Below are 16440 nucleotides of genomic sequence, written 5' to 3'. Positions count from 1 at the left end.
AATAGTCACAAATTCATTCCAATGAGCAGTAAACGCAGGAGTATTAAGCACAAACCAATGTGGCTTAATAAGGAGGTCAAAGAAGCAATGGCTAATAAGAGGCGTGCTTTTAAAACATTTAAATCTAATGGTGGGGAGGAGTCATTCCAGTTTTACAAGGAATGCAATAAAATATGCAAAAAAGTAATAAGAGCAGCTAAAATTGCTAATGAAAAGCAAATCGCTATAGAGTAAAATCAATCCTAAAAAGTTTTATAAATATATAAACAGTAAAAGGTTGAAGAAGGAGAACGTGGGCCCATTAGAGGATGAATTGGGATCCTTGACAAACGATGACAAATTAAAAGCTGAAATATTGAACAATTTTTTTTCGTCAGTATTCACCATGGAGGATGCACAGGTGACAGTATTGCTTAACGACAGTGAATGTAATGACTCTTGGCTAGATACCTGTTTAAGTGAGGAAGTAGTCCTGGAGAGAATAAGCAAAATAAAGATTAATAAATCACCAGGCCCAGACGGTTTGCATCCGAGGGTTATTATGGAGCTTAGGACACAGCTAGCTAAACCCCTATACCCGATTTTCAATAGTTCGATTAGATCAGGCATGGTACCAAAGGATTGGCGTATAGCTGAGGTAGTGCCTTTATTTAAAAAGGGAACTAAAAATAATCCTGGAAACTATAGACCAGTTAGTTTAACCTCTATAGTGGGTAAAATATTAGAAGGCATTTTGAGGGATAGCATAGAGGAGCACCTACATGCAACTAAGTTTATTACTAAAAGTCAACATGGGTTTGTAAGGAACAGGTCATGTCAAACCAACTTAATTAGCTTCTATGAGGAAGTGAGCGAGAATCTGGACCCTGGAAAAGCAGTGGACGTGGTTTACTTAGATTTTGCAAAAGCCTTCGATACAGTGCCACATAGGAGACTGGTCCACAAATTAAGGGAACTTGGCCTAGGAAATATTATTTGTACTTGAATAGGTAATTGGTTGGACAACAGGGAACAACAAGTAGTGGTCAATGGGATGTTCTCCAGCTGGGCATCAGTAGTCAGTGGAATACCACAAGGGTCTGTTCTTGGCCCACTGATGTTCATTATATTTATCAATGATCTAGGAATAGGCCTGGAAAACACAGTGTCAATCTTTGCAGACGACACGAAGCTGTGTAAGGTAATTAACTCAGAAACCAACACTTTTAGAAATCTCTCTCTCTCTGCACATGTTATATCTGACTCCCCTGCAGTGCACATGGTTTTGCCCAACTGCTAACAAAATTCCAGCTGCGATCAACTCAAAATTACCCCTAAGGTCTGAACTTCTGGCAACACTGTAAACTTCTTCTGAAAGAACATTGAGAGAGCTGAAATATGCACCTTAATGGAACCCAGACATAAGCCCTTATTCACTCCAGTCTGCAGGAAACACAAGAATTCTGCAGGTGGATACGTGCGTTCCTCATACCAAAAGATATCTCCTCCAGATATGATGATAGTGTTTTGATGTCACAGGCTTTCTGGCCTGAACCATGGTTGCAATAATCTTTTTGGAAAAGCCTTTGTGAGCTAGGATGTTCCGCTCAACCTCCATGCCGTCAAACAAAGTTGCCGTAAGATCGGGTAGATGAACGGTCCTTGTTGCAGAAGATATCTTCTCATTGGCAGAGGCCAAGAGTCTGCGACGGACATGTTCAGAAGATCTGCTTACCATGTCCTCCGAGGCCAATCCAGGGCAATCAGAATTGCCTGGACTCCTTGATTTCTGAATCGCTTTAGCACCCTCGGGAGCAATGGAATCGAGGAAACAGGTAGACCAGCCAGTAAGGCCAAGGGGACGTCGGCGAATCTATTGCCCTCGCCTGAGGGTTCCTGGTTCTTGAGCAATACCAGCGAAGCTTCTTGTTGAGTCGAGAAGCCATTATGTCTATCTGTGGGCAGCCCCACAGGTCAATTATGTCACGTCTAGCAAAGTTTGAGGATCCGGCAGCTGAGATTTGCCCGAGAAGGTAGCAGGCTGTGAATGAACCAGATGAGGGGGCTGGATATAGTTTCTTCGCATGGGACACGGAGCAATGAAGAACGTAGGCGGGGTTTGAGAGTCAATGGAAAGTATTTATTATGTACAGGGCTGAGGTAAAGAACAGCGGCTGGTGCACAATGGTTAAAGACGTGGCTGGGGGCGAAGAACTGTGGACTGTGATTTGAAAGACGAGACTGTAGATGATGAACTGTGGAACTGTGGATGGTGGTTGAAGCCGTGGCTGGAGACAAGGATTGTGGACTGTGGTTTGGAAAACGAGGCTGAAGGTAATGTTATGCACACCAGTGCCTGCAGGAAAGTACTGGTGTCAGAACTGTTATGCACTCCAGTGCCTGCAGGAATGTACTGGTGTTTGAACTGTTATGCAAAACAAATGGACTCACAGACAGACTGGGGAATATGACATAACGTACACAGAAGGTGATAGGGTAACAAAATACACACAAAGTGAACAGAGAAGCCCAGAGGCTAAGGAACTGGGTATCTCCCTTGTATTAGAACTGCTCAGATGGGAAAAGCAAGATGTTGTGTTTTAATACGTAGAGAACCCGAAATGCTGTTGCTAAGGGCAACAGTAAACCCTAAAGGGTTACCAACGGGTGTGGCAGTAAACTCCTTGGTCAGAGATGGAATGATAGACACAAGGAGAGTCTCCACAATCCTAATTCTCACTTGCAGTGCACAGGTTCAGCTTACTGCCACTAAACTGACCCCTGACACCTAGCACAGTGAGACAGGATTAGACAGGCAAGTCTTAGAATACAGCCGCAAACTTGCTAAATTCACAGAGTAGTAACAGAACCCCAGCAAGCTAAACGACTGACTCCAGTCTTACTGCTAGGTCTGGATTGGCAGAGTGTAATACCAAATCCCCAGGCCTATTTGCAGTAAGCAACAAACAAATACAAAGCTACACAGTACTGGCTAACTTTCATGAACTGACTAACCAACAAAGATTCAGCAGCATCTGCTTACCCTGAGAAGAGGCCTTATAAAGCAGGTGCTGTCCACGCCCCACTCAGACCTCACAGACTGTGAGCACAAAAACCAGCACCGGATCCCCTGCCGTGCACAGAGCCTATAACCACTGCACAGCAAAAGACCCGAACCGGAGTATCAGCTGCGCTCAGGTTACTCCGCTAGCACTTGTCTCCCGGTTGCCATGACGACGTGGCAGCACAGGGCAGGAGACCCTAACAGGTAATCTGCAGGCTATAGTCGGTGGTACAAAGGCGTGGCTGGTGAAAGAGATCTGTGGAGTGTGGCTTGAAAGATGAGGCAGAAGATCCGGGGCCGACTGTGCCCAAAGAGTCTTACTGGACCGGGTTTTCCAGGAGCGCTTCCACAGGCAGTAGCAGGCTAGAAACGGCAGGGCTGCAGCAGCAACAGAGAACCGACCAAGCAGGATCAGGAGTAACCAGAATACAGCAGGAATCCTGGGAGCACAGGCTAAAGCACCTACAACAGGGTTGTAACTTGAAGCACTGGCGTCCCTGTCCTAAATCAGCCCCCTTTTATAGGGAGAGCTTCCCCTGGATTGGCTGGAAGAAACAGGAAACAGGAACTATGCTTAAAACTTGGTCTCCAACATGGCAGCCCCCAGTAATGCACACCTTTTTGCAAAGCCACATTGCTCACTGCCCCTGGTCTCCTAGCAACGGCTCAGCAAGGGCATCCCGCCGCCACGAGCGGACCCCCTCACCGCCGCTACTGCTGCCCACGGATCCGGCGCAGCAGCCCACCTCCGCTGCTGCCCGCACAAGGCCAAGGAAGCCAGCGTACCGGTAAGATTCCGGACGCTGACAAATTATCTGTTAAAACACCTGTTGATGGAACCACCCTGGGAGGGGTGGAGATCATGACGACTCATGAAGTCCGCTTCCCTGTAGTCCACCCCCAGATTGAAGATGACGGACATTGCATTTCTTTCTTCCCAGAGGAGTATCTTTGACACTTCTCGCATGCAGGCTCTGCTTTTTGTCCCTCCATGGCGATTTATGTAAGCCACCGCCATGGCGTTGTCCGACTGAACCTGGATCGCTCGATTCCTAAGCAGAGGAGAGGCCAGAAGCAGAGAATTGTAGATCACCCGACGTTCCATAATGTTGATTAGAAGTAGGGCTTCGTGGGCTGATCACTTGCCCTGGAACTGAGCCCCTTGGGTGACAGCTCCCCATCCTCTCAGACTCATCTGTCATGAGGAGAATCCAATCCTGAGTCCCAAAACTTCAACCTTCCAGCAGGTTTGAGGACTGTAGCCACCACAAGAGGGAGATCCTGGCCTGAGGTGACAGACGTATTATCCAATGCATCTGAACATGTGATCCGGATCACTTGCTCAGGAGATCCAATTGAAATGTTCTGGCATGGAACTTTCCGTACTGGATTGCCACAGTATCCAGAAACATTCCCAGGAATAGAAGCCACTGAGTAAGCTCCAGGTGGGACATCTGTAAATTGAGGATCCATACATGTTATAGCAGAAGCTGAATAGTGCGGTCTATATTGAGTACTAGAAGTTCCCTGGATGTCACTTTTATCAAGAGATCATCCAGGTAAGGGACAATATTGACACCCTGGATTCGGAGTGGAACATCATCTCCACCATTACTTCGTGAAGACCCTCGGAGCTGTGGACAGGCCGAAGGGTAGTGCCTGGAACTGGTAGTGATCGTTCAGCAGGGCAAACCGCAGGTAGGCCCGATGAGGTGGCCAAATCAGGATATGGAGATAATCGACCTTTATATCCAGCAAGACCATGAACTCCCATTCTTCCAGACCAGCAATCACTGCTTGCAAGGATTCCATCTTGAACTTGAAAACCTTTAGGTAAGAGTTCAAGGATTTTAGATTCAGAATGGGCCTTACCGAACCGTCCGGTTTTGGTACCACAAACAGGATGGAGTAGTAACCCTTTCCTTGTTGTTGTAGTGGCACTGGAACAATGACTTGGGACTGGACCAACTTTAGGATGGCCTGTTGCAGCGTAACTCATGTATCCTCCAAAACTGGTAAGCTTGATTTGAAAAATTGTTGGGGAGGAGCGCTGCTGAACTCCAGCTTGTAGCCCTGAGAAATGAGGTCCTGTACCCAGGTATCCTGGTAGGGGCTTTCCCAGTTGCGGCTGAAGTGACGCAGTCGAGCTCCCACATCGAGATCCCCTCGATGTGTGTGTGTGTGTGTGTGTGTGGGGGGGGGGGGGGGGGGGGTCATGCTGAGGCCTTCGTGAAAGCTGAACTGGTGCTTTGTTCCTGAGAACATGCAGCGGCTGGTTTTCTTGCCTTACTTCTGGTGCTTCTCGCTGCAGTGCAGGCACCTCTGATTCTTGATCTAAACCTTGTTGTCCAAAAGGACTGGTTAGACGTCCCCAGAAAAGAGAAATGCGGATTTTCCTGCAGTAACCTTAGAAATCCATGTATCCAACTCCCCTAAGGAAGAGACTCCACACTGTGCTTGGAATCTGCATCCACTATCCAGTGACGCAGCCACAAAGCTCTGCGTGCTGACACTGCCATGCAGTAGTCCTAGTATTAATAGCGCCTATCTCCTTGAGAGAGTCACACAGGATGCCTGCAGTGTCTTGAATGTGTTTTATGAGAGTCACCGTAGTGACCAGGGACATATCCCCCGCAAGGCCCTCTTGAATTTGAGTTGCCCATGTATGACTGGCATGTGTCATCCAGGAACCCACAAGCACGGGTCTTTGTGATACACCAGCCGCTGTGTAAGTAGACTTTAGTGTAGTCTCTATTTTCCTATCCCCAGGGTTCTATAATGTAAAGGAGCCAGATGCTGGTAGTACCACCTTTTTTAAGAAACGGGAGACTGATATGTCTACAGCTGGGGGTTCTTCCCAATTCTTCCTACCTTCAGGTGTAAATGGGGAAGTGTGCAAAAACCATTTTGTAACCTGATATTTTTTATTTTTATCAGGGTTTTTCCAGGCTTTCTTAAATATGTCATCTAGTTCCGGAGAATCAGGGAAGGTGACACTGAGCTTTTTCTGAGTATTAGCAGTAAGCTGAGATGACATGTCTGCCATCATAGTCTTTATGGCACCGAGCCAGGATGACGCCTGACTTCATCACTAACTTGGGAAGACTGACTGCATTGTTCACATGATAGGGAACCATCTATAGAGGGAGAGAATCTGTTGCAACATACACTGCATAATTGGTGTTTTACCATGTTTAGAGTAGACAACACTCAGACACACACACACACACACACGTTATTACATAGCAAGCCTGCCCTTACTGTATGTGAGGAGACAGAGAGTGAGAGGGACAGCACACCCAAGCCTGTCAGCCTCAGTAAGATTGCAGGCTGTGTTTATATCACGGTGAACACCGGAGTTCTTGTCCTTTTCAGGACTCTAATTGTGTAATAATAGCGGCTCTCCCCCATTTGTCTGGAGGAACTGTGTGTCCTTGCTGCTGCAGCAGTGAGCAGAGGAAGGCGCCAAAATGCCGCTGGTCCCGCTCTGGGGTAGCTCCGAACCGTGTAATGGCGCCGGAGCTGTGTAGATATTTATACTGGCAAAGTCTCCTTATAAGTGTGAAACATCACATTGATTTCACCACCGCTGCCAGTGTACACAGGGGGGCTATAGCGGGTCCCTCTAAGGGAGGGTCCTGTATGCCGCCCCTGCCATAGCACCGCACCAAGAACCAGGGGACCCCCCTAGCAGGGCCCCCGGTTTGTACTCACCACTCTTCTGACCTTCAGGCTACGTTAGGGGTGTGCGGCATGCTGCAATTGCGACCAACGAGGCGCAATGCCCCGCGGTACCAACAACCTCTCAGGACCCCCCCTCCCCCCACTCACACGGTGCAGGTATACTGACGCCCAAACAGCATCCCGAAAATAAAGTTCAAAATAAAACGGAAGAAAATCCTCTGGAGCTCCAGAGTGGCATCCTCTCCTGAGGGCACATGTTTCTAAACTGCCTGTATTAGGGGGCACAGAGAGGAGCCGCCAGCACACCCAGTGGAAGAAATGTAAAGTGCACTGGCTCCTTTGGACCCCATCTATACCCCATCGTACTAATTCCCCAATATCCCTTAATGGATATTAGAGAGAGTATTTTTTCAGCCTTTCTGATCTGTAGGATGTAGAGAAGACTTATTCAGTCGACAACCGTGCATAGACTTTAACTCTAATCTAGGAATGATGGAGTCCTGTATAAAGACTTTTCCCTTTGAATACTGATGGAATTCAATACTTTATCCATTTCTCACTGATTTCTGATAAAGCGGCCAAATGTCTGCGTACTGTGCAGTTGTGTGGTGCTAGAAGAACACATTCGAAAGGGCTTTCTACGTAGTCTCCTATTGAACTGTCTTGCTAGCCTACAGTTTCTTAGGTCTTTAAATTGCGGACGTTACAGATAATGAGAATACACAGTCATTTTCACCTGAGAATTTTAGTATCATTTAATTTTTCTCCAGGAGAAAGATCCGCTATAAATGGGAGATTAACTAGGCTTTTTTAGTGATCACCTGCTGTCCAGGGGCCTGACCGGACCGTTCTTCTAGCCAGGGGCAAAACCGGACTGTTCCTCTAGCCAAGGGCAAAACCGGACCGATACTCTAGCGCAGGGGCAATACCGGACCGATACTCTAGTGCAGGGGCAATACCGGAACGATTCTCTAGCCAAGGGGCATAACCAGACCGTTCTTCTATCAAGGTGTCTATCCCTCTTTACATGATCTCCACTCTGTATAACAGGGATTGTCTGGATACCTTCTCCAGGACATCTGTACAGAATATCACTCCCCATAATCAATCTGTTTGCTCATGAAGGATGAACTTTTCTATCTATGAGGTCTCTACTTGCAGACATACTAGGAATGGAATACCTATATTAAGGAATGAAGACCATCCTGTCACATACACTTCCCATTACTCTGCTTTAGAATAAGAACTATTAAGAGATTCCAATTCTTAATTAAAGCATGGTCCACTGAATCCAGTGACCTACTATTATGCATTACTCATCCGTGTGCTGAAGACCAATGTCACGGCCTACTCGAAAAAGGAGACTGGCGTTCTAGCTCAGTTCTCAGCTTGCCTTCTTATTGCCGAGACTCAACACCATGTTAGTTACAGAAAAAAAATCCTACCTGACCTCAGTGACATGATAAGAAGACCATGGGATTAATATGGGCTGATGGCTCCTGATGTATGAGATATACCAAAGAGTGTGGGGAGGAGACTGGTCAGATATCTGGGCTAGTAACACAGTGAAATAATGTGAGGGAGAAAGCAGGAGTATAATAGGGGATGATGGCTCCTGATGTATGAGATACACCAGAGAGTGTGGGGAGGAGACTGGTCAGATATCTGGGCTAGTAACACAGTGAAATAATGTGAGGGAGAGAGCAGGAGTATAATAGGGGATGATGGCTCCTGATGTATGAGATACACCAGAGAGTGTGGGGAGGAGACTGGTCAGATCTCTGGGCTGGTAACACACAGTGACATGATGAGAGAGGGAGAGCAGGAGTATAATAGTGGCTGATGGCTCCTGGTGTATGAGATACACCAGAGAGTGTGGGGAGGAGACTGGTCAGATCTCTGGGCTGGTAACACACAGTGACATGATGTGAGGGGGAGAGCAGGAGTATAATAGGGGCTGATGGCTCCTGATGTATGAGATACACCAGAGAGTGTGGGGAGGAGACTGGTCAGATCTCTGGGCTGGTAACACACAGTGACATGATGAGAGAGGGAGAGCAGGAGTATAATAGTGGCTGATGGCTCCTGGTGTATGAGATACACCAGAGAGTGTGGGGAGGAGACTGGTCAGATCTCTGGGCTGGTACCACACAGTGACATGATGTGAGGGAAAGAGCAGGAGTATAATAGGGGCTGGTGGCTCCTGACGTACAATATACCCCAGAGAGTGTGGGGAAGAGACTGGTCAGCTCTCTGGGATGGTAACACACAGTGACATGATGTGAGGGTGAGAGCAGGAGTATAATAGAGGTGATGGTTCTAAACTCCACACTGGGAAAAAAAAATTCCTCATTAGTTTGTACTGACAGAGGAGGGTGTAGGATAAGAGATTGCTGTAGTGACTAATAAAGGAGAATATGTGACTCTGTTCTGTAATAAGTGTTTATTACTCACCTGTGCTGATATCTGTAGGGATCTCCTCCTCCTTAGACTGCTGATCACCCCTCACATACGTCTCTTCTTCTCCATCTATATCTTCTGCCTTTATATCAGTCACATACGTCTCTTCTTCTCCATCTATATCTTCTGCCTTCATATCAGTCACATACGTCTCTTCTTCTCCCTCTGTATCTTCTGCCTTCATATCAGTCACATACGTCTCTTCTTCTCCATCTATATCTTCTGCCTTTATATCAGTCACATACATCTCTTCTTCTCCCTCTGTATCTTTGATTTTAATATTATTTAATTGGGCTTCATCCTATTTTAACAAGACAAATATAGTGACACACAGCTCCTCTACACAACATATAGTGACAGTCACTTTGGTTTATTGGGGAGACCCTACATCCCACCTACCTGATCCTCCTGTGGGATCCTGTGATTCTCCTCTGTACAATCCTGGGAATACAGAGGACGGGGACATCTCTCTGGGGTATCTCTGTTGCTGGGTCCATCTGTAGGAGACACACAGTGACTGAGTACAGTGTATATATGTGATTATCAGATGATGTGTGTATATAGGGGCCCCCATACCTGCTCTCCCCTGTACAATACATGACAGTCTCCTCTTACCCAGTGATGTGAGGGGCCAGTGATTCTCCATCATCACGTCCTTGTACAGACCCCTGTGTTCCTCTATATACTCCTCCTCCTGCATGGAGACATAGACAGTGACATCCTGACACCTTATAGGAACCTGACACACACAGTGATACAGTCATCACCCAGACACATCCCCTGGTGTTACTGTATAATGTCCCATTCCCAGCAGTCACCTCTCCAGTCATCACCCAGACACGTCCCCTGGTGTTACTGTATAATGTCCCATTCCCAGCAGTCACCACTCCAGTCATCACCCAGACACATCCCCTGGTGTTACTGTATAATGCCCCATTCCCAGCAGTCACCTCTCCAGTCACCACCCAGACACATCCCCCGGTGTTACTGTATAATGCCCCATTCCCAGCAGTCACCTCTCCAATCATCACCCAGACACATCTCCTGGTGTTACTGTATAATGCCCCATTCCCGACAGTCACCTCTCCAGTCATCACCCAGACACATCCCCTGGTGTTACTGTATAATGTCCCATTCCCAGCAGTCACCTCTCCAGTCATCTCCCAGACACGTCCCCTGGTGTTACTGTATAATGTCCCATTCCCAGCAGTTACCTCTCCAGTCATCACCCAGACACATCCCCTGGTGTTACTGTATAATGCCCCATTCCCAGCAGTCACCTCTCCAGTCATCACCAAGACACATCCCCTGGTGTTACTGTATAATGCCCCATTCCCAGCAGTCACCTCTCCAATCATCACCCAGACACATCCCCTGGTGTTACTGTATAATGCCCCATTCCCAGCAGTCACCTCTCCAGTCACCACCCAGACACGTCCCCTGATGTTACTGTATAATGTCCCATTCCCAGCGGTCACCTCTCCAGTCATCACCCAGACACATCCCCCGGTGTTACTGTATAATGTCCCATTCCCAGCAGTCACCTCTCCAGTCATCACCCAGACACATCCCCCGGTGCTACTGTATAATGTCCCATTCCCAGTAGTCACCTCTCCAGTCATCACCCAGACACATCCCCTGGTGTTAATGTATAATGCCCCATTCCCAGCAGTCACCTCTCCAGTCATCACCCAGACACATCCCCCGGTGTTACTGTATAATGCCCCATTCCCAGCAGTCACCTCTCCAGTCATCACCCAGACACGTCCCCCGGTGTTACTGTATAATGTCCCATTCCCAGTAGTAATCTCTCCAGTCATCACTCAGAGACATCCCCTGGTGTTACTGTATAATGCCCCATTCCAAGCAGTCACCTCCCCAGTCATCACCCAGACACGTCCCCTGGTGTTACTGTATAATGCCCCATTCCCAGCAGTCACCTCTCCAGTTATCACCCAAACACATCCCCTGGTGTTACTGTATAATGCCCCATTCCCAGCAATCACCTCTCTAGTCATCACCCAGGCACGTCCCCTGGTGTTACTGTGTAATGCCCCATTCCCAGCAGTCACCTCTCCAGTCAGCAGCTGAATGATCTTGTTGGTGAGTTCCAGGATCTTTTGGTCATTGAGTCTCTCATGTATTAGTGAGTGAGGTGGAGGCACTGGGATGGGTCTCTGGGTTCTACTCAGTCCTCCTGACACACGGGGACAGCTGTTGAATATCTCACACTCATTGGATGTCTTCTTCACTACTGTGTAATCCTGAGTAATGGAGGAGACATCAAATATCAATATATACACTCCCAGACACCCCCCCTCACCTCCCCAGTCATGTCCCTTTATTATTACTATAGATATAAGTGACTTCACAGTGACGCTTCTAAATCATCTCACCTCCCCAGTCATGTCCCTGTATTATTTCTATAGATATGAGTGACGTCACTATGAAGCTCCAAAATCCCTTCACCTCCCCAGTCAGGTCCCTGTATTATTACTATAGATATGTACTGTCACTGTGACGTTCCGATTCCCTCACCTCCCCAGTCATGTCCCTGTATTATGACTATAGATATTAGTGACGTCACTGTAATGCTCTCGGATCTCCTCACCTTCTCAGTCATTTCTTTGTATTACTACTAAAGTAATGTCACTGTATAGCTCCCAGATCCGCTAACCTCCCCAGTCATGACCCTGTATTATTACTATAGATATGTGATGTCACATTGACGCTCCCAGATCCCCTCACCTCCCCAGTCATGTCCCTGTATTATTTCTATTGATATAAGTGACATCACTGTGACGCTTCCAGATCTCCTCACCTCCCCAGTCACGTCTCTGTATTATTACTATAGACATAAGTGACGTCACTGTGAAACTCCCAGATTCCCTCACCTCCCCAGTCATGTCCTTGTATTATTACTATAGATATGTGACATCATTGCGCCTCTCCCAGATCCCCTCACCTCCCCAGTCATGTTCTCGTATTATCACAATAGATATAAGTAATGTCACAGTGACAATCCCAGATCCCCTCAACTCCCCAGTCATGTCCCTGTATTATTACTAAAAATAAGTAATGTTACAGTTATGCTACCATACTCTCTCACCTCTCTGTTCATATCCCTGTATTATTACTATAGATATAAGTTAGGTCACTGTGACGCTCCCAGATTCCCTTACCTCCCCAGTCATGTCCCTGTATTATTACTTTAGATATAAGTTATAAGTGATGTCACTGTGATGCTCCCAGATCCCCTCACCTCGTCACGTCCCTGAATTATTACTATAAATATGCTATGTCAAAGTGACGCTCCCAGATCCCCTCACCTCCCCAGTCATGTCCCTGTTTTATTACTATAGATATAAGTTACATCACAGGGACGCTTCCAGATTCCCTCACCTCCCCAGTCATGTTTCTGTATTATTACTATAGATATAAGTGATGTCACTGTGATGCTGTCAGATTACCTCACCTCCCCAGTAATATACCTGTATTATTACTATAGATATAAGTGATGTCACAGTGAGGCTCCCAGATCCCCTCATTTCCCCAGTCAGGTTCCTGAATTATTACTATAGATATGTGATGTCACTGTGACACTCCCAGATCCCCTCACCTCCAGTCATATCCCTGTATTATTACTATAGATATAAGTGATGTCACAGTGAGGCTCCCAGATCCCCTCACCTCCCCAGTCAGGTCCCTGTATTATTACTATAGATATAAGTGATGTCACTGTGACACTCCAAGATCACCTCAACTCTCCAGTTATGTCCCTGTGTATTTCTATAGCTATATGTGACATTATTGTGACATTCCTAGATTGCATCACCTCCCCATTCATCTCCCTGTATTATTACTATAGATATAAGTGATGTCACTGTGACACTCCCAGATCCCTCACCTCCCCAGTCATGTCCCTGTATTATTTCTTTAGATATAAGTGATGTCACTGTGAGCTGCCAGATCCCCTCACCTCGTCACGTCCCTGAATTATTACTATAAATATGATATGTCAAAGTGACGCTCCCAGATCCCCTCACCTCCCCAGTCATATCCCTGTATTATTATTATAGATATAAGTAATGTCACTGTGACACTCTCAGATCCCCTCACCTCCCCAGTCATGTCCCTGCATTATTATTATTATTATTATTATAGATATAAGTGAAGTCACTGTGATGCTCCCAGATCACCACACCTCCCCGGTCATGTCCCTGTATTATTCTTACTAATATAGATATTAGTGAAGTCACTGTAGTGCTCCCAGAACCCCTCAACTCCCGTCATGTCCCTGTATTATTACCATAGATATGTGATGTCACTGTGCCACTCCCTGATCCCCTCACCTCCCCAGTCATGTCCCTTGTATTAGTACAAGAGAGATATTATGTCACAATGACGCTTCCAGATCTCCTAACCTCCCCAGTCATGTCCCTGTATCATTACTATAGATATATGTGACATCACAGGGACGCCTCCATATCCCCTCACCTCCACAGTCATGTCCACGTATTATTATAGATATAAGTTAGGTTACTGTGACGCTATCAGATTCCATCTTCCATCACCTCCCCAGTCACGTCCCTGTATTATTACTATAGATATGTTAGGTCACTGTGACGCTCCCAGATTCCCTCACCTCCCATGTCATGTCCCTCTATTATGACTATAGATATTAGTGAACTCACTGTGAGGTTGCCAAATCCCCTCACCTCCCAAGTCAGGTTCCTGTATTATTACCATAGATATAAGTGATGTCTCTGTGATGCTCCCAGATCCCATCACCTCCCCAGTTATGTCCCTGTATTATTACTATATATGTGACGTCACTGTGCCTTTCCTAGATCCCCTCACCTCCCCAGTCATATACGCATTATTAATATAGATATAAGGTCACAGTGGCGCTCCAAGATTCACTCACCCCCACAGTCATGTCCCTTTATTATTACTATAGATATAAGTGATGTCACTGTGAGCTGCCAGATCCCCCTCACCTCCCCAGTCATGTCCCTGTATTATTATTATAGATATAAGTAATGTCACTGTGACACTCCCAGATCCTCTTACCTCCCCAGTCATGTCCCTGTATTATTACTATAGATATAAGGTCACAATGATGCTCCCAGATCCTCTCAGCTACCCAGTCATGTCCCGGTATTATTACTAGAAATATAAGGTCACAGTGATGCTCCCAGATCCTCTCACCTCCCCAGTCATGTCCCTGTATTATTACTATAGATATAAGGTCACTGTGAAGCTCCCAGATCCACTCACCTCCCCAGTCAGCAGGTAGATGATCTCCAGGGTGATATTTATTATCCTCTCAGTCCTATGACTCCTGTTCTTGTCCATCCTCAGTAAATCAGAGAGAATACAGAACGTGTGATGTGTAATAAAGACTCCGTTCTCACAGCTGGAGTTCCTGGAATAAATATAATACATAAAACATATTGCACATGTAACATAGTAAATGTGGAATAGAGTGAGTTAAGTCTCCTATTTCCCCACAGCCATAGGGTCCTGATCAGTGTCTCCGAGGTTCCTGTGACCCAGCCCCATAAGGCTGTACTGTATAGTGTTCCTGATCTAGATTGTAGCGCTATTGTGGGTGGAGTCACAATGAGCTGATGTTCAGTACACTGTGAAGGGACAGGGTCTCCTGGAAAGGCGGCAGGAGACAGGCAGGGGGAAGGCTGCAGGAGCCAGGCAGGGGAAAGGTTGCAGGAGAACGGAAGGGGAAAGGCAGACGGAGACAGGCAAGGGAATGGCGGCCGGAGACAGGCAAGGGGTGGCAGGAGACAGGCAGGGGGAAGGCGGCTGGAGACAGGCAGGGGGAAGGCGGCAGGAGACATGCAGGGGGAAGGTGGCTGGAGACAAGCAGGGGTGCGGCAGGGTGGGGGTGGCAGTAAACTGGCATGAGGCTGTAGGGTGGCAGGATACATGCAGGGGAAACACGACAGGCAGAAGAAATGAGGCAGGAGACAGGCAAGGAAATGTGGCAGGAGACAGGCAAGGGGTGGCAGGAGACAGGCAGGGGAAAGGCGGCAGAAGACAGGCAGGGGAAAGGCGGCAGGAGACAGGCAGGAGAAAGGCGGCAGGAGACAGACAGTGGAAAGGCGGCAGGAGACAGACAGTGGAAAGGCGGCAGGAGACAGACAGTGGAAAGGCGGCAGGGGAAAGGTGGCAGGAGACAGGCAGGGGAAAGGTGGCAGGAGACAGGCAGGGGAAAGGTGGCAGGAGACAGGCAGGGATAAGGCGGCAGGAGACAGACAGGGGAAAGGCGGCCGGAGACAGGCAGGGGAAAGGCGGCAGGAGACAGGCAGGGGAAATGCGGCAGGAGACATGCAGGGGAAAGGCGGCAGGAGACAAACAAGGGAAAGGCGGCAGGAGACAGACAGGGGAAAGGCGGCAGGAGACAGACAGGGGAAGGGCGGCAAGTGACAGACAGGGGAAGGGCGGCAAGTGACAGACAGGGGAAAGGCGGCAGGAGACAGACAGGGGAAAGACGGCAGGAGACAGACAGGGGAAAGACGGCAGGAGACAGACAGGGGAAAGACGGCAGGAGACAGACAGGGGAAAGGCGGCAGGAGACAGACAGGGGAGCAGCTGCATGGAGTAACATGAGATGGGGCTCGGACGGGGTCACCAGCAGCGGGGTACAGTGCCAGCTGCCTGCAGGCTATAACCTGGCCCTCCCATACTAGAGGCTCCTGCCATGCTAGACCCGCAGCACCCTGCCTCCTACCCACACCCTCTGCAGCCTATGAAGGAAGAGCAGCTGGGAGCCCCTTGAGGCGGGTGAGCGAGGAAGCCCCAGGAGGAGAAAGTGCCGCTCTCTCTGTGCCTGCTTCTAGATGCTGCCCTCCCCTATTTGCTGCATGGGTGCAGATGTTGGCATCGCACAGAGCATGAAAAAAATAAGAATTTACTCACCGGTAATTCTATTTCTCGTAGTCCGTAGTGGATGCTGGGGACTCCGTAAGGACCATGGGGAATAGACGGGCTCCGCAGGAGACTGGGCACTCTAAGAAAGATTTAGGACTACCTGGTGTGCACTGGCTCCTCCCCCCATGACCCTCCTCCAAGCCTCAGTTAGGACACTGTGCCCGGAAGAGCTGACACAATAAGGAAGGATTTTGAATCCCGGGTAAGACTCATACCAGCCACACCAATCACACCATATAACTCGTGATAGGAACCCCGGTTAACAGTATGATAACAACGGAGCCTCTGAACAGATGGCTCGC

At 47.9% G+C, this 16440-nt stretch overlaps 2 protein-coding genes across 2 annotated transcripts in view; both read right to left on the bottom strand.

The window, feature by feature from the left end:
- LOC134984503 (zinc finger protein 585A-like) overlaps nt 1-16440 on the bottom strand; it is a 593603-nt gene that overhangs the window by 328951 nt on the left and 248212 nt on the right. The window lies entirely within an intron of this gene.
- Nucleotides 1-16440, bottom strand: part of LOC134984498 (oocyte zinc finger protein XlCOF7.1-like) — a 41506-nt gene that overhangs the window by 12157 nt on the left and 12909 nt on the right. Inside the window, exons 2-6 of the mRNA XM_063950064.1 lie at nt 14468-14615; nt 11260-11451; nt 9803-9881; nt 9587-9684; nt 9182-9488 (exon numbers count right to left, since the gene is read on the bottom strand). Coding sequence (XP_063806134.1) covers nt 9182-9488; nt 9587-9684; nt 9803-9881; nt 11260-11451; nt 14468-14545 — 754 coding nt within the window. The 5' untranslated portion in view covers nt 14546-14615. The remainder of the gene's footprint in view (nt 1-9181; nt 9489-9586; nt 9685-9802; nt 9882-11259; nt 11452-14467; nt 14616-16440) is intronic.

This window comes from Pseudophryne corroboree (genome assembly GCF_028390025.1).
Source record: "Pseudophryne corroboree isolate aPseCor3 chromosome 3 unlocalized genomic scaffold, aPseCor3.hap2 SUPER_3_unloc_6, whole genome shotgun sequence".
In the NCBI taxonomy this organism is placed as follows: domain Eukaryota; kingdom Metazoa; phylum Chordata; class Amphibia; order Anura; family Myobatrachidae; genus Pseudophryne; species Pseudophryne corroboree.
Note: the sequence above shows the minus strand (reverse complement) of the source record. Positions and strands in the feature narration are given on the sequence as shown.